The sequence below is a fragment of the Rhinoderma darwinii genome, chromosome 2, assembly GCF_050947455.1.
Source record: "Rhinoderma darwinii isolate aRhiDar2 chromosome 2, aRhiDar2.hap1, whole genome shotgun sequence".
NCBI lineage: Eukaryota > Metazoa > Chordata > Amphibia > Anura > Rhinodermatidae > Rhinoderma > Rhinoderma darwinii.
Genome location: NC_134688.1, coordinates 190,487,193 through 190,512,546, shown reverse-complemented (window position 1 = coordinate 190,512,546; position 25,354 = coordinate 190,487,193). Strand labels below are relative to the sequence as shown.

General features: G+C 39.3%; 1 protein-coding gene across 1 annotated transcript in view; it reads left to right on the top strand.

The window, feature by feature from the left end:
• Positions 1 to 720: 720 nt before the first annotated feature.
• LOC142740909 (F-box only protein 36-like) overlaps positions 721 to 25,354 on the top strand; it is a 56,795-nt gene continuing 32,161 nt past the window's right edge. Inside the window, exons 1-2 of the mRNA XM_075850333.1 lie at positions 721 to 905; positions 12,580 to 12,688. Coding sequence (XP_075706448.1) covers positions 771 to 905; positions 12,580 to 12,688 — 244 coding nt within the window. The 5' untranslated portion in view covers positions 721 to 770. The remainder of the gene's footprint in view (positions 906 to 12,579; positions 12,689 to 25,354) is intronic.

Sequence of the window (25,354 nt, the reverse complement as noted above, 5' to 3'; positions counted from 1 at the left end):
CGTTTTGAGAGGGGAGGTGATTTAAAAATGGTGATTCTAGCATTATTTTTTTACTTTTTTTTTTTACGGTGTTCATCATGTGGGAAAAATAATATCGTTTTATAGTTGGGGTTGTTATGAACGCGGTGATACCAAATATGTGTACTTTTTTTAACGTGTTAATTTTTTTCCTATAATAAAAGACTTATAGGAAAAAAAGCATTTTTTGTTTATGTAACTTATAACTTTTATTTTTACACTTTTTTAAAACATTTTTGTTTATTATCTTTTTTTTAAAACTTTTTTACTTGTCCCACTAGGGGACATTTAGACTTGCAGCTCTGATCGCTGCTAGAACACATTACACTACCTACATAGTGTAATGTGTTCTGTCATTGTGATGTGACAACAACAAGGTATGGTCTAATTACTTTAAAACAGAAATGATAACATTTATGCACAAGTATGTCTCTATGCAATATGTTAGTATTTGTGACTAAGGATAATGATCCATTTACAATAAATTGAAAAGCTGTTACATTGTAGGGATTAATCTGCCTGCACATTTTCATTCAAAGCTTTGGATCACTACACTTACTGTCCCTTTGCCAGAAACTGAGGAGGTTACTCTGTAAACAAAGGCAGGTTTGCTTAGTGAATAAAAGATTAGCACTTGCATTTAGCAGTTGGAACTAAAGAATATGATGCTCTCTATTTAAGATAGTTTTGCCAGACCACGTAAAGAGGAGGTAGTTTTGTACAGATCCCAGAAGAAGTTTAAAATACTTTGCATGAACACCAGAGCTTGCAGGACATTGCAAATATTTACTATGGCATCCCTTCTGCAAGAAACTTTGTTTGAAATCCAGTGCCAAGCCCCTGCACCAAGCAAAGATTTTCACCATTTTGTCATCACAAGAAAGGAGGTAAGTGAGATTTGTATTTCCATATTTTGGATGTCAACTACTGCCTAATTCCGGGGGTTCTCCCATCAAAGTCATTGCTGACATCAAGCTAGCATATGCCACTAATGTCCAATTACAAGGGTTGTGACCCTCGCCAGAACGAAGTGGCAGTGTCACTTGGAAAGCACCATGCCACTTAGTCTTATGTCTTCTTTGCTCAGCTTTTTCTGGGCAACTGTATGTTGGACTGTTGGGAGATGAAGAAGCACGCCACTTACCCAGCTTTGTTGCCATTTCATTCAAGCAATCACTGAGGGTCACAGCAGTTGGACCTTCGCTGATCACATACTGGTGACATATCCTAGCGGTATGCCACCAATGTCTTTTTGATGAGACAACCCCTTTAAGTAAAGGTTAGTTTAGTGCTTGGCCTAATGTTTCTTAGCATATTAAAATATTACTATGGGCCATATTACAGATCCATGATGTATGGATCCATAATATGGTGCCCATAATCTGCTATCGACCCACATTGTACCACAATCTTCCTATGATTTTGTACAGACGCACACAAAGGATTTTTCTCACAGATTCCATATAAAAGGGGATTGTGGTATCCTCCACCACATCCAGTAATAACGAGAATATGGTTCCATACAGAGACCCGCCATACAGCTGCACACCAAATGCATGTGGGTCTGTAACACGTAGAGTCTCTGTGTGCAGCAGTGCAAGGTCTGTGCAGATGCTTTGCCATGTGTATGAGGTCTAATGTCTTCAAGTTTTTTTTATGAGTTCGGAAAACAATTACAAGCCGTAAAACATAGAACAATAAACACTTTTCACATAGTAATGCCAAAAAGAAAAGCACAGTAATACACCTGCTGTACATAAGAAATAGAAAAATCAGTAAGGTTTTCCATGACATAATCTCAAATATAACCATTAGTGACCGTTGTGGCTTTTGCAGTGGAATATGACTGCAGACCAGGTAGGACCATTGTATTGAGTATATGGTGAAGAGCACCACCTTCCCCATACTTTCCAGAACTTTTGGGGCATCCCTTGTTTTTATGTACAACAATTTCATATGGAACAACCGTATATACTAAGGTTTTCAACTGAGACAAAGAGGGCAGCTATTCTCCCATATACTGCATTTCTTTGGCCTTCTGACCCAAAAAGTACCTCCCGCAGAAATACTTGATCATCATGTGGCCAGACCTCCTCACTCATAGGAAATTATCAATGAGGGATTCCACAATATCAGAAAGTAAGGTAACCACTCCTACCCAGCATTACTGAATAGTTGAACTTCCCTAAATTATATGCCAAAAATCTGCATAGGCTTCCTGGCATCTTTGACACCTCTCATAGGACAGATGTCCCATTCTATGAACTGGTGTTAGATAACACTGATGCAGAATGTACAACTTAAAGTAATAATATTGGTGTTGCTAGGAAACCAAACAAACCATAAACAAATTAAAACCTGAAACACTAAAAAAAACATGGATTTTCTTTCATCAAACAAATAAGAAAACAAAACAAGGTTGCAGAGAGGGAAACTCTCCAAAAACCAACAACAAAAAACAACACTAAGTAAGGGACATACTAAAAAGAATGAACATTATTACTAATGGGAAGAAAATATAAAAAGGGCATAATGAATTTTTTATGTTTGGTAGACATGGCATGATCAGATTTTCTTTGTAGATAATGAGGAAATAAACACAAATTCCATATAAACAGACGCCTTTGGAAATTCCTGTGCTTGATAGACCTGGAATGAACAGGATCTATGTGTAGTTTATAGTACAATGAACACATATTCCATAGAAACAGATGCGTAATTATTTTCCTGTGCTTTACAGGCCTGGAATGAACAGGATATGAGTGTAGTTTATAGTAGAATGAACACATATTCCATAGAAACAGATGTGTAATTATTTTCCTGTGCTTTTATAGACCTGGAATGAACAGGATATATGTGTAATTTTATAAGGGAATGAATAGATATTCCATAGAAACAGATGCGTACTTATTTTCCTGTGGTTTACCCATTACATAAAGGCACACAATGTCTGGTTACTGATAGATCTTCTCTTCTCAAGAAAGACTGGTCAGTGTGAACCATACCCCGATGCAAACAACTTTCAGAAGATCTCAGAAGACGTGTTACAGTCTATTAATTCTATTTAATAGTGTGACACTTACATTCTAGATACTCTAGATGTCACTTTATTATATACCATAAGTGAAGAAACACTAGGGCGTGTCTTTCTAAGTACGACCAGTTACCTCCTTTACAGCTTCATTTCATCTTGGAATGTACCCAATTTATTTTAAAACATAATTATTTTAATTATGGGGATCAGTTTTACCTTCAAAAGTTGGGTACCTCCATGGGGACCAAGTTCGCACCCAGGTGCTCCAATTTTTATATGGCTAGATGGGACTATTCTAAAATTTGACATAAAGGCAAACTGAGAGTGGCCTGGTACTATATCGGAGTTTCATATTTTTATTTGGGAAGGTGGAGAGAAATCTTTTAAACCAATTCCTCGATAACATCAATTTATATAAATTCCATCTGTAATTTACCCCCTCAATCTGGAAAACATCTGTTAACTTTTTGGATTTCCCAGTCTACATAGAGAAAAATCAAATCCTCACCAAAAGCTATCAAAAACCTGTTGACGCCAATAGCTTAATCTCTTTGGCCAATTGGCATTTATCTAAATTCCTGTTTAACATCCCTAAGAGTCCATTCACAAGAATTAGAAACTGAGTAACAGAAGGAAGCCGATAGCTAACATGATTGTTTTAGAAATATGGCTACGATCTGGTATCATTGTCCGAAATGAAAGAACTTGAGGCAAAGACACCACAAATAAATCTTTTAGTCACAAAAAATGTTAGTAACAATTCTAAATAACTAGCAGACCCCAACAAATTGGGTTAACAACTGGCTCAGTGAAAGAAAAGAGGCTGGTTATTATTGGTACATCCTCACATTGGGTGGCATCTACTGGTATGGTTCCAAAGGGGTCAGTACTGAGACCTATTCTTTTTAATCTGTTTATACCTTGTATACCTTAGAGTATAATTTCAATATTTGTATACTAATTAACACAGAGGAGGATAATATAATATTACAAAGGGATTTGGGGAATTGGGGAAGATGGAGGCGTGGGAAGAGAAATGGAAAATTAATTTTAATGTGGATAAATGCAAGGTTTATGCACTCGGGTCCAGGAAACAAATTCTATAAATATGTATTAAATAGTGAGACACTGAGTAAAACTGCCACTGGAAAAGACTTGGGGATACTGGTGGACAGTAAACTTAACCTTAGCAACCAGTGCCAGGTAGCTGCTGCCAAGGCAAATAAAATCATGGGATACATCAAAAAAGGCATAGATGCATATGAAAATAATATCGTTTTGCCTCTATATAAATAAATAGTCAGCCACACATGGAATATTGTGTATAACTTTGGGCACCTGTGTATAATAAGGACATAGTTGAACTAGAGCGGGTGGGAGGGCGACCAAGGTAATAATGGAAATGAGTGGATTGCAGTACCAACAAATGCTATCAAACTTTGGGTTATTTTGTTTAGAAAACATGGCATAGGGGTGATCCAATTAACATGAACAAATATATGAATGGACAGTACAGAGATCTTTCTGATGATCTTTTTACACCTAGACCTGTGATAAGGGAGCATCGCTTGCGTCTAGAGTAAAGAAGGCTTCACCATAATCATAGATGGGGATTCTTTACTAATAAGGGCAGTGAGAACAGTTTGGAACTCTCTGCCACAGTATATTGTGATGGTTCATTGGGCGATTCAAGCAGGACATGGAGACCTTTTTTGGAAATATAATATTACAAGTTATGGGTACTAAATTCTAGAGAGGGTAAATTAATACAGAGATTTATTCTTATTGTCATATTTGAAGTGGGGGGGGGGGGATAATATCGCTAATGAGGCAATTGGTGTCCACCTCATGGGGTTTTTTCCCTTTCTCTGGATCAACATGGTAGGATTATAGGTTGGAATTGATGGACCTGTGTCTTTTTTCAACCTTAATAACTTTTGTAAGTATGAATCAAATATGGAATGCAGTAATAATAAAGACAATATAATTGACAGTTTAGAAATTGCCCTTTATTAATAAATTCAGCAATCAGGTCAATTTATTTAAATAAAAAACATTACTAGACGTTGGCCTATCTTACAGAAAGATGGTTATTATACAGGGTGGGCCATTTATATGGATTCACCTAAATAAAATGGGAATGGTTGGTGATATTAACTTCCTGTTTGTGGCACATTAGTATATGGGAGGGGGGAAACTTTTCAAGCTGGGTGTTGACCATGGCGGCCATTTTGAAGTCGGACATTTTGCATCCAACTTTAGTTTTTTCAAGAAAAACAATGATGTGCTTGGTTTTAACGTTACTTTATTCCTTCATGAGTTATTTACAAGTTTCTGACTACTTATAAAATGTGTTCAAAGTGCTGCCCATTGTGTTGGATTGTCAATGCAACACTCTTATCCCACTCTTCACACACTGATAGCAACACCGCAGAAGAAATGCTAGCACAGGCTTCCAGTATCCGTAGTTTCAGTTGCTGCACATCTCGTATCTTCACAGCATAGACAATTGTCTTCAGATGACCCCAAAGATAAAAGTCTAAGGGGGTCAGATCGGGAGACCTAGGGGGCCATTCAACTGGCCCACGATGACCAATCCACTTTCCAGGAAACTGTTCATCTAGGAATGCTCGGGCAGCACTTTGAACACATTTTATAAGTGGTCAGAAACTTGTAAATAACTCATGAAAGAATAAAGTAACGTTAAAAACAAGCACACCATTGTTTTTCTTGTGAAATTCTCGATAAGTTTGATGTGTCACATGACCCTCTTCCCATTGAAAAAACTAAAGTTGGATACAAAATGGCCGACTTCAAAATGGCCACCATGGTCAACACCCAGTTTGAAAAGTTTCCCCCCTCCCATATACTAATGTGCCACAAACAGGAAGTTAATATCGCCAACCATTCCCATTTTATTTAGGTGTATCCATATAAATGGCCCACCCTGTAGAATTGCTTCCCATTGAACCAAAATTAATCTTTTGTAAAGCCCTCATATTACACGCTAAGATTGCCCCTTCAATTGAAAATATTAAAAATAAGGATAAGGCAAAAAAGGAAATATATAAATGAATCCTCAAAGCAGATTGTCTTCCAGCAATGTGGGAGATGTAGTATGCCAGTACTTAGGATGCAAACATCAGGATATAGTAGAACATTTTAGGATTTCCCCCAATAGTACAGAATCCCGTATAGAGCAATATATTACATGTAATACCAAGTGTGTCATTTATATGATCAGATACCCCTGTAACAAAATTTATGTAGGACTATACCTCCTCTTTTTAAAAGGATTTTTGAACATCTTAACAATATAAAAAAAAATTCAAGAACATCCTTTTCACTACATTTTTTGGAAAAACATGAAGCAAATCTGAAAGGGATAAAGTTTTTAGGGATTTAAACTGTTGTGCTAGTTTGGAAAGGGGGTAATTTTATCCACAAGGTGTTGAGAATTGAAAGTTGTTGGATTTTTACCCTCAACTCCCTGGCTCTGCAGAGCTTGAATTATAATATTGAATTGTTCGCCCGATAGTAATATCACCACTACCAGTTCTCTATTTTTCTTGGTTTTTATGAAATGTTTTTTGGAGATAATACACCAGAGTTTCCCAATGTTTTCAGGCTCGAGGCATCCCTGGAAAAAAAAAAATCCTCAGGACGCCCCTACCAAAAATTGTTTACAAAAAGACAAAACAAACGGCTATAAACAAGCACTACACTCTTGTTCACACAGCAGATTTTATAAGGCAGAAAAAAAATGATGCTTTTTTTTTCCCGTTTTTTTGCAGTGTTTTTCCGTTGTAGCTAATGCAAAAACAGAAGGCAAAAAAACACTTCAAATGAGCGACGAAGGATTTTTCTGCCTCCTATTGATTTCAATCGGAGGTCAGAGGTGCAAACCAAGAAAAGAAAGAGTCTGCCACTTTTTTTTTTCTGCGAGCGGCCAAAAACCACCTGGGAAAAATAACACCTCTGCATCCCATTAAAATCAATAGGGGGCGATTTGGGGTTGATTACACCACGGTTTCCGTGTCAAAATCAGCGCCAAAAAACGCAGTGTAAACTGATCATTATGAGCCCTGGAGACAGGTTCTTTGCAACTGAGGTGTCACATGGACAGATGTTTGTGGTAGACGAAAGAAATGTACGGTAGAATTAACTTGGTTGGCCTGCAAGCTCGCTCTGAAAAATAAGATGCACTTCATACTTTGCTACAACTTTACATTACACCACACCCCCAAACAAAACACTGTAAGCAATGACGAAAATGACAGTAAAATGACCATCAGCCCCCCCCAGTAAAGTGACCATCAGCCCCCACTCACAGTAAAATGACCATCAGCCCCCCACTCACAGTAAAATAACCATTAGCCCTCACAGTAAAATGACCAACCAGCCCCCGCTCACAGTAAAATGACCATCAGCCCCCTACTCATAGTATAATGACCATCAGCCCCCCACTCACAGTAAAATGACCATCAGCCCCTACACACAGTAAAATGACCATCAGCCCTCCACTCACAGTAGAATAATCAGCCCACCACTCACAGTAAAATGACCATCAGCCACCACTCACAGCAAAATGACCATCAGCCTCACACTCACAGTAAAATGACCATCAGCCTCCACTCACAGTAAAATGACCATCAGCCTCTCACTCACAGTACAATGACCATCAGCCCCCCACTCACAGTAAAATGACCAACCAGCCCCCGCTCACAGTAAAATGACCATCAGCCCCCTACTCATAGTATAATGACCATCAGCCCCCCACTCACAGTAAAATGACCATCAGCCCCTGCACACAGTAAAATGACCATCAGCCCCCACTCACAGTAGAATAATCAGCCCACCACTCACAGTAAAATGACCATCAGCCACCACTCACAGCAAAATGACCATCAGCCCCCACTCACAGTAAAATAACCATCAGCCTCTCACTCTCAGTACAATAACCAACAGCCCCCCACTCACAGTAAAATGACCATCAGCCCCCACTCGCAGTAAAATCACCATCGGCCCCCACTCACAGTAAAATCACCATCAGCCCCCACTCACAGTAAAATAACCATCAGCCTCTCACTCACAGTACAATAACCAACAGCCCCCCACTCACAGTAAAATTACCATCAGCCCCCACTCACAGTAAATTGACCATCAGCCCCCACTCACAGTAAATAAACCATCAGCCCCCACTCACAGTAAATAGACAATCAGCCCCCCACTCACAGTAAAATGACCATCAGCCCCCTACTCACAGTATAATGACCATCAGCCCCTCACAGTATAATGACCATCAGCCCCCTCACAGTATAATGACCATCAGTCCCTCACAGTAAAATGACCAACCAGCCCCCGCTCACAGTAAAATGACCATCAGCCCCCTACTCATAGTATAATGACCATCAGCCCCCCACTCACAGTAAAATGACCATCAGCCCCTACACACAGTAAAATGACCATCAGCCCTCCACTCACAGTAGAATAATCAGCCCACCACTCACAGTAAAATGACCATCAGCCACCACTCACAGCAAAATGACCATCAGCCTCACACTCACAGTAAAATGACCATCAGCCTCCACTCACAGTAAAATGACCATCAGCCTCTCACTCACAGTACAATGACCATCAGCCCCCCACTCACAGTAAAATGACCAACCAGCCCCCGCTCACAGTAAAATGACCATCAGCCCCCTACTCATAGTATAATGACCATCAGCCCCCCACTCACAGTAAAATGACCATCAGCCCCTGCACACAGTAAAATGACCATCAGCCCCCACTCACAGTAGAATAATCAGCCCACCACTCACAGTAAAATGACCATCAGCCACCACTCACAGCAAAATGACCATCAGCCCCCACTCACAGTAAAATAACCATCAGCCTCTCACTCTCAGTACAATAACCAACAGCCCCCCACTCACAGTAAAATGACCATCAGCCCCCACTCGCAGTAAAATCACCATCGGCCCCCACTCACAGTAAAATCACCATCAGCCCCCACTCACAGTAAAATAACCATCAGCCTCTCACTCACAGTACAATAACCAACAGCCCCCCACTCACAGTAAAATTACCATCAGCCCCCACTCACACTAAATTGACCATCAGCCCCCCACTCACAGTAAAATAACCATCAGCCCCCACTCATAGTAAATAGACCATCAGCCCCCACTCACAGTAAATAAACCATCAGCCCCCACTCACAGTAAATAGACAATCAGCCCCCCACTCACAGTAAAATGACCATCAGCCCCCTACTCACAGTATAATGACCATCAGCCCCTCACAGTATAATGACCATCAGCCCCCTCACAGTATAATGACCATCAGTGCCCATTCACAGTAAAATTACCATCAGCCCCCCACTCACAGTAAAATGACCATCAGCCCCCCACTCACAGCAAAATAACAATCAGCCCACCACTCACAGTAAAATGCCCATCAGCCACCACTCACAGCAAAATGACCATCAGCCCCCACTCACAGTAAAATAACCATCAGCCTCTCACTCTCAGTACAATAACCAACAGCCCCCCACTCACAGTAAAATGACCATCAGCCCCCACTCGCAGTAAAATCACCATTGGCCCCCACTCACAGTAAAATCACCATCAGCCCCCACTCACAGTAAAATAACCATCAGCCTCTCACTCACAGTACAATAACCAACAGCCCCCCACTCAAAGTAAAATTACCATCAGTCCCCACTCACAGTAAATTGACCATCAGCCCCCCACTCACAGTAAAATGACCATCAGCCCCCACTCACAGTAAATAGACCATCCGCCCCCACTCACAGTAAATAGACCATCAGCCCCCACTCACAGTAAATAGACAATCAGCCCCCCACTCACAGTAAAATGACCATCAGCCCCCTACTCACAGTATAATGACCATCAGCCCCTCACTGTATAATGACCATCAGCCCCCTCACAGTATAATGACCATCAGTGCCCATTCACAGTAAAATTACCATCAGCCCCCCACTCACAGTAAAATGACCATCAGCCCCCCACTCACAGTAAAATGACCATCAGCCCCCCACTCACAGCAAAATAACAATCAGCCTCTCACTCACAGGAAAATGACCATCAGCCTCTCACAGTAAAGTGACCATCAGCCACCTCCCTATAACACTGCTACAATCACATCATAGGCATGTGATTGTAATGGCACAAAAGTGTTCTTACTGCTGGAGAAGGAATCACATACTTACGCTGCCCAGGACCAGGATTAACTCTGCGTTAATTGCTCCCCTCTGTCAGGCTCTTCTGGCGGAAAGTGGTGGGTGGTACTTGTAGCAGACGTACATGCGTCACGTGTGCTACAAGCATAGGTTGAAGAAATAAGCATCGGGGGCGGAATTTGTAGCAGACGTGCGTGTGTCACGTCTGCTACAAGCAAAAGCATTTTTTTTTATGACCGTGGCTGAGCGGAGTGTCGCAGAACCCCTGGACGGTTCTCACGGGACCCTGGTTGGGAACCACTGTACTACATTATGATTCGGATGTGTGTTCATGATCTGATTGGCTCTTTATAAAAATAAAAATAAGTTTAGATTTTTTTCCATGTAGCCATCCATATTTCCAATACTGTGTAGCTCTTGTGGAAACTGATGTATTTTATTGATTTATGTAAAAAAAAACAGAGCGTAACACTGTTTCCACTTTTAACTATTCTATATTTCTATTCTTAATTTGATTTTTTCTGTGTTTTTAATGGTGTAAAAAAAAAATTTTTTATAACTTTTACACCAAAATATAGGTCTTTTAGTACATATCGCAGATAGAAGCTCGAGCAGTGAGTGTACTTTGAGTAACTGCTGACAGCATTTATGTGTCATTCTTGTAATTATTTTAAGTCCCTGTGTAATGGCGGGGTAGGGAGACAGACAGGTGAGCCCTAATCTACCCGCCACTCAGTCCCTGTCTACATGCAACGGCCCGTCCAAAGCGACGGCGTACAACTGAGCGACGGTCCCTACGCTCACTAAGTGCACGACAGACAAACAGACAAGGGTAACAGAAGCTAAGGGAAATGGGGCTGTTGCCCACGGCAACCCCATGAGCAACAAGAGTAGTGAACGAGCCGAGTCAAACCAGGAGTGGACGAGGTACAAAACGCAGAGCAGGAGAATAGTAAACGAGCCGAGTCAAACCAGGAGTGGACGAGGTACAAAACGCAGAGCAGGAGAATAGTCAGTCAAGCCAGGGTCAATATGAAGCAGAAGACAAATAGTAAGCAGCAGCAGCGGCAGGGCCAGGAAACAGACTAAAAGAATCACAGGCAAAGGAGGAGCAGGAAGTGAAGGTATAAATAGACAGAGGGTGGGAGCTAGCTCCGTCTGGCCAGGCTGTGATAGGCTCTCCCACTCCTCAGCCTCCCAGGCTAATTGGTGGAAGAAGGGGTCACTCGACCAGACTTAGGAGCAGGTGCAGAGTGAGTAACCACGGGCGTCGACACAGAAGCTGTGTCAGGCAGATCCTTTACACCCTGGTAAAACAATGAGAAAGGGAGGAGTTCGAGTATAGTTTTCAATAAAGATAGGTAAATCCTATTCCTGAGGAAGAGGACCGTTCTGTTCTGGTACTTCGTATCAGCATCTATGACGTCACAGACCAGTAGTTTCTACTAAACGTGAAACGCCACCGTCCAAGGTGTCTTCACTAGACCAGCTATGCTACAAATTTTTGGTTTACAATTACCGGACACCAGGACACAGCGCCGACTCAATAGTTTGAAAGGACCCTCTATCTATCCCTGAATTATCTACCGGACGGTGAGTTGTGCCGGCTATTGGGCTGCATGCCCTGTAAGTCGTTTTTTCTCACATGTATAGCTCGCCTTCCTGTCATGCTTACAGTCATTGAGCATGTTAATACAGTTTTGGTAGTTTTATGATTGTTTCATGAGTTTGCGTTAACCCCTTATTCTTGTTCTCGGGTTGTATTTTGTTTCCTAGACACGTAACACCTATATTATTACTTTAAGTCACAACAAGCTTTAGCATCAAGTGTTAGCTGCTCATTATAATCCCTGCATCAATCTGTTATTCGCCGCCGGAGATACCAACATTCGAGATTCCAGTGCCTCCTGTCATTCCTAAGCTCATCAGTCAGTAAAAATGGCAACAGAGGTGAAGTAACTCTAGCATCCAACAGGTAGTTATATAATGTCACTGTAATCCCAACAGGTCCGTGCAAAGTGCAACAAACAATATATATCCCTATAAACAAAGTAACCGAAGTAACAAAAAAAAATACTTGTTGTGAATGTAGGAGGACAGCAGGATATGCAATCCCAAGATGATGTTGCTAAAAATTTTATTTTCTGTTCGCTAAACTTAGGCGCTTATTATTGTCTGAAAGATGGGATATTTTGTGCATCATTCCTCTAAAATAATGTGCTATGTCAACTATTTGGCTGTATATATGTAATGACCCTGTATTTCATTCTTTCAGTAATGGAAAAATAACACTAGTAAGTCTGCATATAGTTCCTGTCTTGCTTAGGTTACCTTAAGATCTTGGAAAATTTCTGCCCGGGCTGAGCACAAGAAAATTCTACCACGAGAAGTAAAGAAAACACACAATGAATTTTTGCAAGAAACAATGATGCACAGTAAGTTTTAAGTCTATCACATAACGTGAAACATTAAAAAATCCACTTTTGAACACCATTTTCTGTCTAATTATATTTATGTTGACAACAGGTCTAAGGGTATGTTCACACGGCATATTTTCAGCCGTTTTTCAGGCCGAAAATGGCCGAAAAATCGGAAGCAGAACGCCTCCAAACATCTGTCCATTGATTTCAATGGGAAAAACGGCGTTCTGTTCATTTTTTTACGCGCCCATTTTGAAAAACGGCCACGTAAAAAAACGGCCACGAAAAAGAAGTGCATGTCACTCCTTGGGACGTTTTTGGAGCCGTTTTACATTGACTCCATAGAAAAATAGCTCCAAAAACAGCCGTAAAATACACTGCGAAAAACGCGAGTTGCTAAAAAAATGTCTGAAAATCAGCAGCTGTTTTCCCTTGAAAACAGCTCCGTATTTTCAGATGTTTTTAGTTTTGTGTGTGCATATACCCTAATACACATGTGTTAAATAAATGAAATAAAATGAGTGTTCCTCACATGACCATGAACAGAAATGTATCCACTGGACGTAAACAATGAATGTTCCTACTGAATAACAAGAAGCAGAGATCTTGAGGAATTAATACAGAAAGTATATTGGAAAATGATATCACTTTTCCTTATACGAAAAATAACAATAATTTTCTGAAACCGGACAGCTCCCTTAATAAATTCTCCCATAGGGTGTAAGGAACTAGTCTATATGCAGATACAACGCCTGCAGCTGCATAGTAATAGCTTGCTGTCCGTGTAGTTCAGGCACAGAGCCTGAAATCTAGGGCACTGACCCTACTCAGTTCTATCGATGCCAATGGACAGGGGGGCCAGTGCGACACAGACTAAGTGGGCCCCTTTGTGGGGAAACACACGGCGGCAGTAAGACATGCAGTTTGTGCCCCCATATAGAAGTTAGGTCCCCTGTTTATGCCCCCATATAGAAGTTAGGCACCCAGTTTGTGCCCCCATATATACAGTGCACTCTGTAGATAATGCCACAGTGCCCTCTGTAGGTAATGCCACAGTGCCCTCTGTCTGTAATGACACAGTGCCCTATGTAGATAGTGCCACACAGCCCCCTGTAGATAGTGCCACGCAGCCCCCTGTAGATAGTGCCACGCAGCCCCCTGTATATAGTGCCACACAGCCCCCTGTAAATAGTGCCATACACACCCCCTGTAAATAGGGCCACACATCCCCTGTAGATAGTGCCACACACATCCCTTGTAGATAGTGCCACACATACCCTTTGTAGATAGTGCCACACACACACCCTCTTTTAGATAGGTCCACACACACCCCCTTGTAGATAGTTCCACATACACAACCTTGTATAAAGTGCCACACCACCCCTGTAGATAGGCTACACCCCCTTCCTGTAGATAATGCCATTGGGCTCCCTCTAGGAGTGGAATGCCCAGCCAAAGCATTTCCGATGCTCTGGCTGGGGATTCCGGTCCTGGAGAAGCCTCTGACATCACTGTCCATATATGGACAGGGACATCAGAGGCACCCTCGAAGAGCGGAATCTCGGGCCAGAGCATCGGCAACAACCTGGGGGGATTATGTTTCTAGACAGGCTCCCTCTAGGAGCGGATTCCCCAGCAAGCGCGTCGGCAATGCTCTGGCCCGGAGATTCTACTCCTCGAAGGAGCCCCTGATGTCACTGACTATATATGACACCTTTGGTCCTGCCAATGTACCTAAAAATTTACTGGCATCAACTTTAAATTATTATATTTGGGTTGCTACTCCAGTCTCAAAGAAATGAAAATCTAAACCTGAAAATAAACAAACCTGAATTCTCAATTCATTCCATAGATAGTCTAGCATTAAAAACATCAGAATACTTTAACACTTTTCAAAAGATTATGCATTTTGGAAAATGTTGGCTTGTATCTACAGGTCTGATGTAAATTGTGTCGTTCATCTTTTGAATTGATTTAAGCCATTATTTCAGTGCCAAACACAACATACTTTCAAAGAGCATTTGACAAGTGAATCCTGTCGTTTGGTGTATTACGTTAACCACATGTCTCTAGTGTATCCGTTACCATAGTGCTAAAATTAAAGCACAGAATTACAACATCAGTGATTCAAATTACTTCCTATGTATTCATACCCCCTGCACTATAATGAATACAGTAACAACTTCAAGAGTCATCATACACTGTTTATTCAATAAAATATGTTCTTCTTTTCAACTTTGTCTATTGTATCCAAATGGTCTATAAGGTAACACTTTGTTCTAATGGCAAACAATATAATACGCAGACAAGCCTGGGCATTGCTTGGCCAGTTTCTTCCTGAATGTGCAGTTATAGTAATTATTAGTAACTGTTTGGAAAATGACAACTCTTAATTACTTTGACCTATTTTTATATATGTTGGTCTATTAATACAGAGGAAAAGACAAGGAGAGATTAGATCAATCTGTTCATTTACAGATGTTTCCTACCTTAACTTATCTCTAAAGCCATCATACTTATTGTGAGATGTTAAACAAACATGTAAAAAAATAAAATACCTCTGCAGGTTCCATTATCATCCATAGACTCCCATGTTAAAATAAGTAATGATTTCTGACAGGATGGCGCGAGATTATTTTGAATGGGTATCATGACAAATTGTATAACTAAAAGCAATTAAAAAAACTTGAGGGTGCATACATCTGTATCTCTTTACTAAACAATGTAAATAGTTGGAGCAGCACTGTGAAGCAAACCTTGCGGCGGGTGCAGAGCCTTCCAGAGGAGTGACCTCTCCCCAAAATCTGAGTACAAAAAATATCAAAGGAAGCAGCACTCCAAAAGTATCAAACTAATTTATTCACCACCACATCTTAGTGCAACATTTCACACTCACATTGAGGGCATTTTCAAGCATAACAACATCGTGACAACAGGATATTATATAGGGAGCATATCTCATTAAAAGACAGTTGTGATTATTACAACCAATGTTAGTAAATAAAGTGCTAGAGTGCATACATCTAATATCAGATAACAAATGTGTCACAAGACCGGATCAACAACACGTCCGGAATATGAACAAGAAAATATAAATTTCCACATATAGTATAGATATATAAAGTGTAAAGTGCATCAATAATTAAATTAATGTGTAATAGTTTAAATTAAAAATCAGCTGTCACTCACCAATTGATTTAGGAGCCATTAATCGTTATGCCAATCTAAGCACATTGTGCTCGGCGTCCTGACAACCTTATTGCGCATGTGCCTCTATGTTACAGGTTACTAGATGATCGGAAGCATCTAAGTAAAGATCTCGCGGGCTTATTAGATCCCACGCATGCCCAGAGAAAAACTGTGCGATACACCTAAATCTTGCTGAAACGCAACAAATCATATGGGGTGTTAAGTCCCACGCATGCTCAATAGAGTTTAAATCTTCCCCCAAAAATGAATGCAAAGGGTGTATTTGATATACAGTATATACAATAGAAATCCTGAATATATATTACAGAAATAAATTATGTTATGAACGATAAAAAATAAATCACTGAGTCTCCATTATTATAAATATATTAGATAGTGTAGAATGATCCAATATATGATGGGGTTCACGTCTAACTGCGGGACTTTAAACACTTAGTCTCAAAGTGATAGCGCTTCTATTGTCCCCGATGAAACTGAGCAGGACCGTAGGTCCGGCACACTCTCACTGTGGAGGGTCACATCACAATGGCGGGGCTGTCAAAGTCCCATCATCCTGGTCAGTGACCTCCTAGCGGGGATCGCAGATATCAAGATTGTGATTGGAATTTATAATGTTCATAATTTTCAATGATGGTAACCCATGTATTATGACCAATACAGGCATAAAAAAAACATTTATTATGAAAGAAGCATATGTAATAATAATAAAGTTGAGACATTTAAGTGAAAATAAGTTATAAAATATACTGTAAATATCAGGGAAAATTAAATTGTTGCGTTCAGACTTATCATGAAAGTATTTCTACAATCAAAAAAAGAACTGCCAACATGTAGCAAGATGTTTATATGAAGACCTTCCTAGAATGGCAATCCGAAATTTTCAAAGGCTAGTGTGCAGACTGATGATCTTGTGTGTATCGTACTGAAAGAAGAGATAAACAATAGTTATAATCAATTTGAAAATTCGATTTTAGCACACATAATTCAATATATCTGGTTTATGAATAACAAAATAACCCATATCCAATGGAAAGGACATTAACAAGACTACCCATGTTCATAAAATGTGCAACTAGGATTACTACATTGCATTAGGGACCATATATAACTTTAACTGAAAACATTCAGTGGATAATCCATCTTTAGACCAGCTGGATACAGTGTTCCCAATTTGTGGATCCATCGTAACTCCCATTGTTTTAAGAGACGTTCCCTATCCCCTCCACTTTTCAATGGAGGAATACTATCTATGATACTGAATCACAGTTGATTAATGGAATGACCAACTTCAACAAAATGGCGTGGTATCGGTAATTCACATTTACTTGTTCGGATGTTCGATTTGTGATTGTTAAGGCGCAATCAGCACTCAGTTCTGGTTTCAACGACATATAGCAATTTACAAGGGCATTGAAGCACATAGATAACATAAACACTTTTACATGTATAAAACGAGTTGATTTTATATTCTTTGCCTGTGGCAGGATGTCTAGAGGTATCAATCACCCTTAATTATCAAAGAACAATTCTCACGCATCAGGCAAGGATAACATCCCCTCAGTCTTGTCAAGGGTTGTCCTACTTTAATCTATTTATCACTAAAGTCCGTTTTAACTAGTTGGTTTCGCAAATTCTGCGATCTTTTATATGAAAATAAAGGAGGGCATTTGAATTCTAGTACAGAGTCATAATAGTTGGTTAAAATATTCCAATGTTCATTAACAATGGATGCAATTGCAGAGCTATGTACAGTATATTATAGGTAGAGACCATTGGTAGTCTTTTAGGCTTTTCAACTTTTACCATTTGTACATTAGATCTATCAACTTCATGTATCCTATTTAAATTACACTGTACAATTCTTTTCGGATACCATCTGTCCACCAATTTTTTGGACATCACCCCCAATCTAGTATTCAGAATATTAGGATCATCTACTATCCTTTTAACACGTAGTAACTGGCTATATGGTAAAGAATGTATCATAGGTTTAGGGTGGTGACTATCGTACCTTAGTAAATTGTTGCAGTCGGTTGGTTTCACAAATATGTCACTTTCTATTTTACCACCCACAATATATACCATCGTATCCAAAAACTGTAAACTCTGTTTAGATACTACTCTCGTAAACTTGATATCATTATCTATTGTATTAAGGTAATCGAAAAAACAGTCTAAAGCCAACATGTCACCCGTCCAGACGAGGAAGACGTCGTCGATGTATCTTCACCACCTCAGGACATGGCTGAAGTGGTGGGATACATAGACCGACGTCACCTATAGATCTGCCATGACAATGTTGAATTTGGCCATGGGCCACATTCGACGCCATGGCGGTTCCTCTTAATTGGACAAAGTACTCATCATTAAAAATAAAAAAATTGCTCGTCAAAACTATTTCTAGTAGACCCATAAGAAATTCTCTGCTTTCCTTTGAAAAGTCAGAGTGTTCCAAAACTTTACCAACACTCATGAGACCTCTCTCATGACTGATGGAAGTGCAATGTAACATCAAATGACACTAATATTGAGTTAGATGGTATAATTATCTCACTGATTTTACTTAAAAAATCTGATGTGTCTTTAACATATGATTTAGCAGAAGTAGAAAAAATACTAAGCAATTTGTCCAAATAAACCACCATGGGGCTCAAAAGGGAATCCCTACCTGAGACTATCGGTCTACCAGGTGGACATGTCATGCTTTTGTGGATCTTGGGGAGACCGTTTAACATTGGAACTATAGGATGCTGGGGTATCAAGTACCGATAAAGTTCTTTATCTATGATGTCAAGGGCATATGTGTTGTCAATCAAGACACGCATACGTTTACACACATCATTAGTTGGATTTAAGCGTACTCTCTCATATACACAATCGTCATTAAGTTGTCTATATACCTCCTGTAAATATAATTTCCGATCCATAACGACGACCGCACCACCCTTGTCGAGAGGTTTAATGATTAGGTTGTCGCTATGGATCAGATCATTCAATACTAACCTCTCATCACGAGTAACGTTAAATATAGAACCAGAAGAATTAGCATCCTTCTTATTGTTTTTAAATTCATGAACATCTTTCTGTACAAGAGTGATAAAGGTTTCTACCCCTTGCATAGTATTAGGGGGCTGAAAGGAGCTTTGATTATACAGCCCGCATTATTTAAGGACAATTCAGCATTTGATATAGATTTCGAAATCACAGCCTGTTGGGAAAAACAAGTTTTAATTCTCACAGATCTAAAAAAAAAACTTGTTCAAATCAATGTCCAGTTGTAACCAGTCCATACCATCTACTGGACAAAAGGACAGTCCTTTACTCAATACCTGGACTTCAAGGGGTGAAAGTGCATGAGAAGAGATATTCACCACTAGCTTATTTTGGATGTTTGATTCCTCTTCTGATTTGGCTGTGTCCTTGGTGGTCTCCAACTTCTGGTTCTTGCTCGATCTGTTATAATGTCTTCCTCCTCTTCTGGTGCGTCGTTTTCTTCTGACCGGTTCGGCATTATTGGATCTAAAAAAACATCATTAGTTGATTGTGTTCTAGTGCTTCTATTCCTAGGCATCTTCCCCCTGACATTCTTTCTCATAGTTTCCCTCTGTGATTTATTATCTTGTTTCCAACTATATACTTTTCCCAATGAGTAATCTTCTTTATCTCTACTCCATTTGTTTATTTTTGTTCATTCTCCAGTTTGAGTAAGATAGAGCTGAATATTTCATGATAGGTGGTATAATCCTCCATACCCAATATTTCTTGCAATTTGATTTCAACATCAACTTTCTTTGTAACACTTTTTTCGATTTCCATTTGTAAAAATTCAATATTGTTGCAGAAACCCATATTCATAGAGAATAGATTTGGTCTAAGTTGAGACCTAAGGCCACGTGGAATCATCTGATTTTTATAATACTCTCCTAGTAATGAAAGATGTAATTTAAGATTAACAATTCTTTTCACTTCAAATTCAAAATTTCTCTTAATATCAACTTTAGCTGGTATATCCAAAAAAAACTCCCATCACCCAAGGATCCATTCATAATCCTGTCAATGTCCTCCTTCGAGTAAAAAAAGATGTTTGAGGCAGTGTTCATACCTTCATTTGTGTCCATGTTGTACACGTGCTAAGTCTCCAGGTCCAGAATCCAAACAATGTAAATAGTTGGAGCAGCACTGTGAAGGTTGTCAGGACGCCGAGCACAATGTGCTTAGATTGGCATAACGATTAATGGCTAATAAATCAATTGGTGAGTGACAGCTGGTTTTTAATTTAGTTAAACTCTTACACATGAATTGAATTATTGATGCACTTTACACTTTATATATTTTTACTATATGTGGAAATGTATATTTTCTTGTTCATATTCTGGACGTGTTGTTCATCTGGTCTTGTGACACATTTGTTACATGATATAAGATGTATGCACTCTAGCACTTTATTTACTAACATTGGTTGTACTAGTCACAATTGTCTTTTAACCCCTTAGTGACCAGCCTATTTTAGACCTTATTGACCAAGCCATTTTTTAAGTTTTCCATCGTCTCATTCAAAGAGCTATAACTTTTTTATTTTTGCCTCAACATAGCTGTATAAGGTATTGTTTTTTGCGGGGCAAGTTGTAATTTTTAATAGCACCATTTTGGGGTGCATATAATTTATTGATTAACTTTTTTATTACGTTTTTTATGGGGTGGGAATAGAAAAAAAACTGCAATTTCACCACACTTTTTTGCGTCCTAAATTTACGCCGTTTACCATGTGATAAAAATTACACAATAACTTTATTCAGCGGGTTGTTGCAATTTCAACGATACCAAATTTATATAGATTTTGTATGTTTTACTACTTTTACACAGTAAAAACACTTTTTTTTTTTAATTATTTGTTTTTGTGTCTCCATATTTGAAGATGCATAACTTTTTTTATTTTTTTGCCAATGCAGTTGTATGAGGGCTTTTTTTTGCGGAACGACTTAGTTTTTATCGGTACCATTTTGGAGTAGATTCGACTTTTTGATCACTTTTTATCAAATTTTTTTTAAGGCAGGATTCAAAGAAAACAAAATTTTTGCAGTGTTTTTTATTTTATTTTTTACGACGTTCACCGTGCGGGTTAAACGATGTAATAACTTTATAACTGGGGTCGTTACGAACGCGTTTTTCATTTTTTTTTCACATTTTCTTTATTAACTTTATTAAACTTTTTTTTTCCACTTTTTTACTAGTCCCACTAGGGGACTTTAATATGCGATACTCCGATCGCTTTTATAATACACTGCAATACTTTTGTATTTCAGTGTATTACTGCCTGTCCGTTTAAAACGGACAGGCATCTGCTAGGTCATGCCCCTGTCATGACCCAGCAGGCATTCACTACAGGCAGACCTGGGGGCCTTTATTAGGCCCCCGGCTGCCATCAGAGACACAGACACTCGGCGATCTTATTGCTGGGTGTCAGTGGGATGAGAGGGAGCTCCCTCCCTCTCTCTAAAACAACTCAGATGCGGCGCTCGCTATTGAGCGCCGCATCTGAGGGGTTAAATGGGTGAGATCGATACTGATATCAATCTCACTCGTTCGAGCAGGGATGCCCCCAGCCCTCAGCTACTTCTGGTAGCTGAGAGAAGGGAGATTTAACAGCTCCCTGCTCTGTTTATTTATTCCAAAAAGGCTACTGCATCGGAATAAAGCCCGTTAGTAGCCGCTGTAAAAACACTATGGGGTGGTCACTAACGGGTTAATGAGATATGCTCCCTATATAATATCCTGTTGTCACGATGTTGTTATGCTTGAAAATGCCCTCAATATGAGGGTGAAACGTTGCACTAAGATGTGGTGGTGAATAAATTAATTTGTATCTCTTTACCATGTGCATTATAAATCGACTCACCACTAAGCATTGGCCCACTGACCATAAAATGACTGCTAGTTAGTTAAGGACCCTGAAAATATCAATGATCGATAGTCACAGGTGTCTGAAGGTACCACTTACTTCTAAAAATTAGAGGTTACTCCTACACTGCAAATAATTTTGGTGGACCAACTAAAGACTGCTAAGTGGACTCATGAAGATTCATTGACATGTGACTATATGATTTCTGTGATGTTTATTCTTATGAGCTAAAAGTATGGAGAGCACAATGACACTGTTCACTCTAATTAGAAAAGTAGAACACCCTAAATGCCCTGATAGAGTTAAATGGTACAATCCTAGTTGACTTCAGCCACTTAAAGATAGATTTATTATTGAGTTCAAGTGACTTTGGTACTGATGGCTGTTTTTTAGGCTATCAATATCAAATCGGTGGGGTTCCAACTCCTGGCAACCCCACCGATTAGCTGATTAAAGAGGCCATGGCACTCACCTTTTATTGTTTGTTAGGCACAGCTCCGTACATTTTGTAGTGGCTGTGCCTGGTATGGCAGCTCATTGCTGTTCAGTCCAATGCAAGTAAATGGGACTGGGCTGCAGTCTCATCTGACGAGAGAACGTTTTTTCCATGTCTTTGGGGAGTCTAACACATGCTGTTTGGTGAACTCAAAACATGTTTTCTTATGTTTTTCTTTAAGCAATGTTTTTTTTTCTGCCCATTTTTCCATAAATCCCCACTCTGTGAAGTGTACAACTTATATTGGTTATATGAACAGATACTTCCATCTCCACTGTGGATCTTTGGAGCTCCTTCACTGTTATCGTTGGTGTCTTTGTTGAATCTATGATTAATACCCTCCTTGCCCGCTCTGTAAGTTTTCGTGGATAGCCTTCTCTTGTCAGGTTTGCAGTTCTGAAATATTTTCTCCATTTTGGTATAATAGATTTAATGGTGCTCTGTGAGATGTTCAAAGTTTAGGATATTTTTTATAACTTAACCCTCATCTATAATTCTCCACAACTTTGTCTCTGACCTGTTTGAAGATTTTCTTGGTCCTGATGTTGCTTAGTGGTGTTGCAGACTCACAGGCCTTTCAGAACAGGTGTATTTATACTGACATCATGTGACAGATTATGTGACACTTTGATTACACACATGAGACCATATTCAACTAATTATGTTTAGTTTCATAGCACAAAGGGAGTGAATACATATGAACTCACAACTTTTCAGTATTTGCTTTTTTTTAAATCCCTTTCCGACATTTAACGTATACTTATGTTATAGCCGGCAGTGGGAAATATGGAGCAGGCTCATGTTATAGCCAGCACTTCGCTGCAATTAATGGGATCCCGCTTGAGTGGGATTCTGCTTGTTTAACTCCTCAGGTGCTGCAGTCAATAGCAACCGCAGTATCTATGACGTTAAAAAAAGGGAACGGCCCCCCCTGATGTCCCATTTGGCGTGAAGCGATCATGGGGTGCCGATGGTTTTAATTAAGGCCCCCAGGTCTGACACCTTTGTGCTCCTATTAAGCCCTGACAGAGATAGGACTTAATAGGAGCCAGTAAAAATTACGATATACTGCAATACATTAGTATTTCAGTATATCGTGCAAGGAATACAACAATCACTGGTTCAAGTGCCCTAGGGGGACTAGTAAAAAAAGTAAAAAAAACATAAAATAAATATAATTGGTATCGCCAGGTCTGTAAAAGTCCAAACTATTACAATGTAAAATTATTTAACCAGCAAAAAAACACTTATTAAATGACAACAGTGGCTGCAGCCTGTGGGGGCTGTTCTAATTAGAATTTTCATGCGATTACTGATAGTTGTGTGGTCTGCAGCCGCTGTTGTCATTTAATAAGTGGCTGGTGTTTTGCACAGGTTGCACAGGTTGTGCAACACTAGTTCTGTACTATCAATTCACTTCCATTTAATAATTACTTGGACTATCAGACCGCATTGTCCTTTTAAATTTATGTGTTTTTTTATCATTGATATTGAATAAAAGTTAGATTTTAGTTGTATATAAAATAGTAGGTATCTGGGGAAAAGGGCTATTTTTGTTGCCTTTGGCATTTTGGTGTCAGTCTTTAATCCTCTTCTGATGGCACGGACATTACTGCAACATAACTGTACATCAAGGTGCAGGAAGTTAGTACTCACCAAGACATACAGTTATGTCATGGGGCCGGAAGGGGTTAAGTATTGCACTTTAATTTAGTGTGCTCAGTTTGGTGGAATCATAGCCTTACATTAGCCAGATTTTTTTTCATTTTAGAATTTACTGAATTTTTTCATATGTTAATAGGGTCTTTTCAGTTTCAGCAAATAAATAATGTTCTTTTGTATAATAAAAAGTTATATATCGATTCTTCAAGGTTTTCAAAATCTCTGCTAGCAGTCATGCAATAGGAAACTTTATTGTTTACTTCTAATGGATAACAATCTGTCCATGGTCATTTAATGGACACTGAGGTGCAAGACTAATTACAGTCACAGTTCAGTTATCAGAGCTCTGTCTTGTAACCTGTGTGTCCATCATATCACCAGGACAGATTTATATGCCCCGGCAGTAAACCATAAAAGTCTCATATTGAATAACTGCAAGCAGAAATCTTGAAAACCCTGAGGAATTGATACAGAAAGTATGTTTGAAAATTTTAAAACTCTTGATTTTTATATGTATATATATATATATATATATATATATATATATATATAAATATTTTGTCTGCGTCCTGATGGGAACGGGTTTTCACCCACCCACCTACCTAGTAAGTATGGCCTTTTTTGTGGTTTTGATGATATATAAATATTTGCTGAAACCGTAATACCCATTTAACCCAAAACTATTTATTTGCATTTTGTTTGATGGCTCTGTAAAGCAACATCACATATATACATCTATTGTTAAACCCTGTGGTTATGTAATTCTTATTGTTTACTCTAAATAAAGAAATTAAGAAATCTTTTAATACTCTGTTCACATATGCATCATGGCTTCCGTTCATAACAGAAGCCACAACGCTGTGCTGAATTCGCTGTACGATGGATCCAAACAGTTTCTGATGTTGTCTTAATTGCCTTGATGGCAAGAATAGTGCTCGATGCTGTGTTGTTCTTGCCATCAACTCTGCCGGAATTGCCAAGGGAGCTGTCATCTCAAATGTGAACATAGCCTTAGACATGTGAAATTACAGTTGCAAGAAAAAGTAAATGAACCTCTGTGTTCATCACTTCTTCAAGAGCTATATGGCAAAAGGTGTTTCAATTCAGTAAATGAGTTTGGATGTGTGGGTTTCACATGTGCCTTTCCCATTAAATAAAGGCACACATTGCCTGCTTACTAACAAATTTGTTCTACTCTCAAGAAAAATTGGTTAGTCTGAACCGTGCCTTGAGGCAAACTTAAGACCTCCGAAGATGTGTAATAAAGACGAATGAAGCTGGAAAAAGTTACAAAAGCGTTGCTAAAGACCTGGGTGTACATTAATCAATGGTTAGACAAATTATCCACAAATGGAGAAAATTCAGGACTGTTGCTACACTCCCTAGGAGTGAGCATCCTGTTAAGATAACTCCA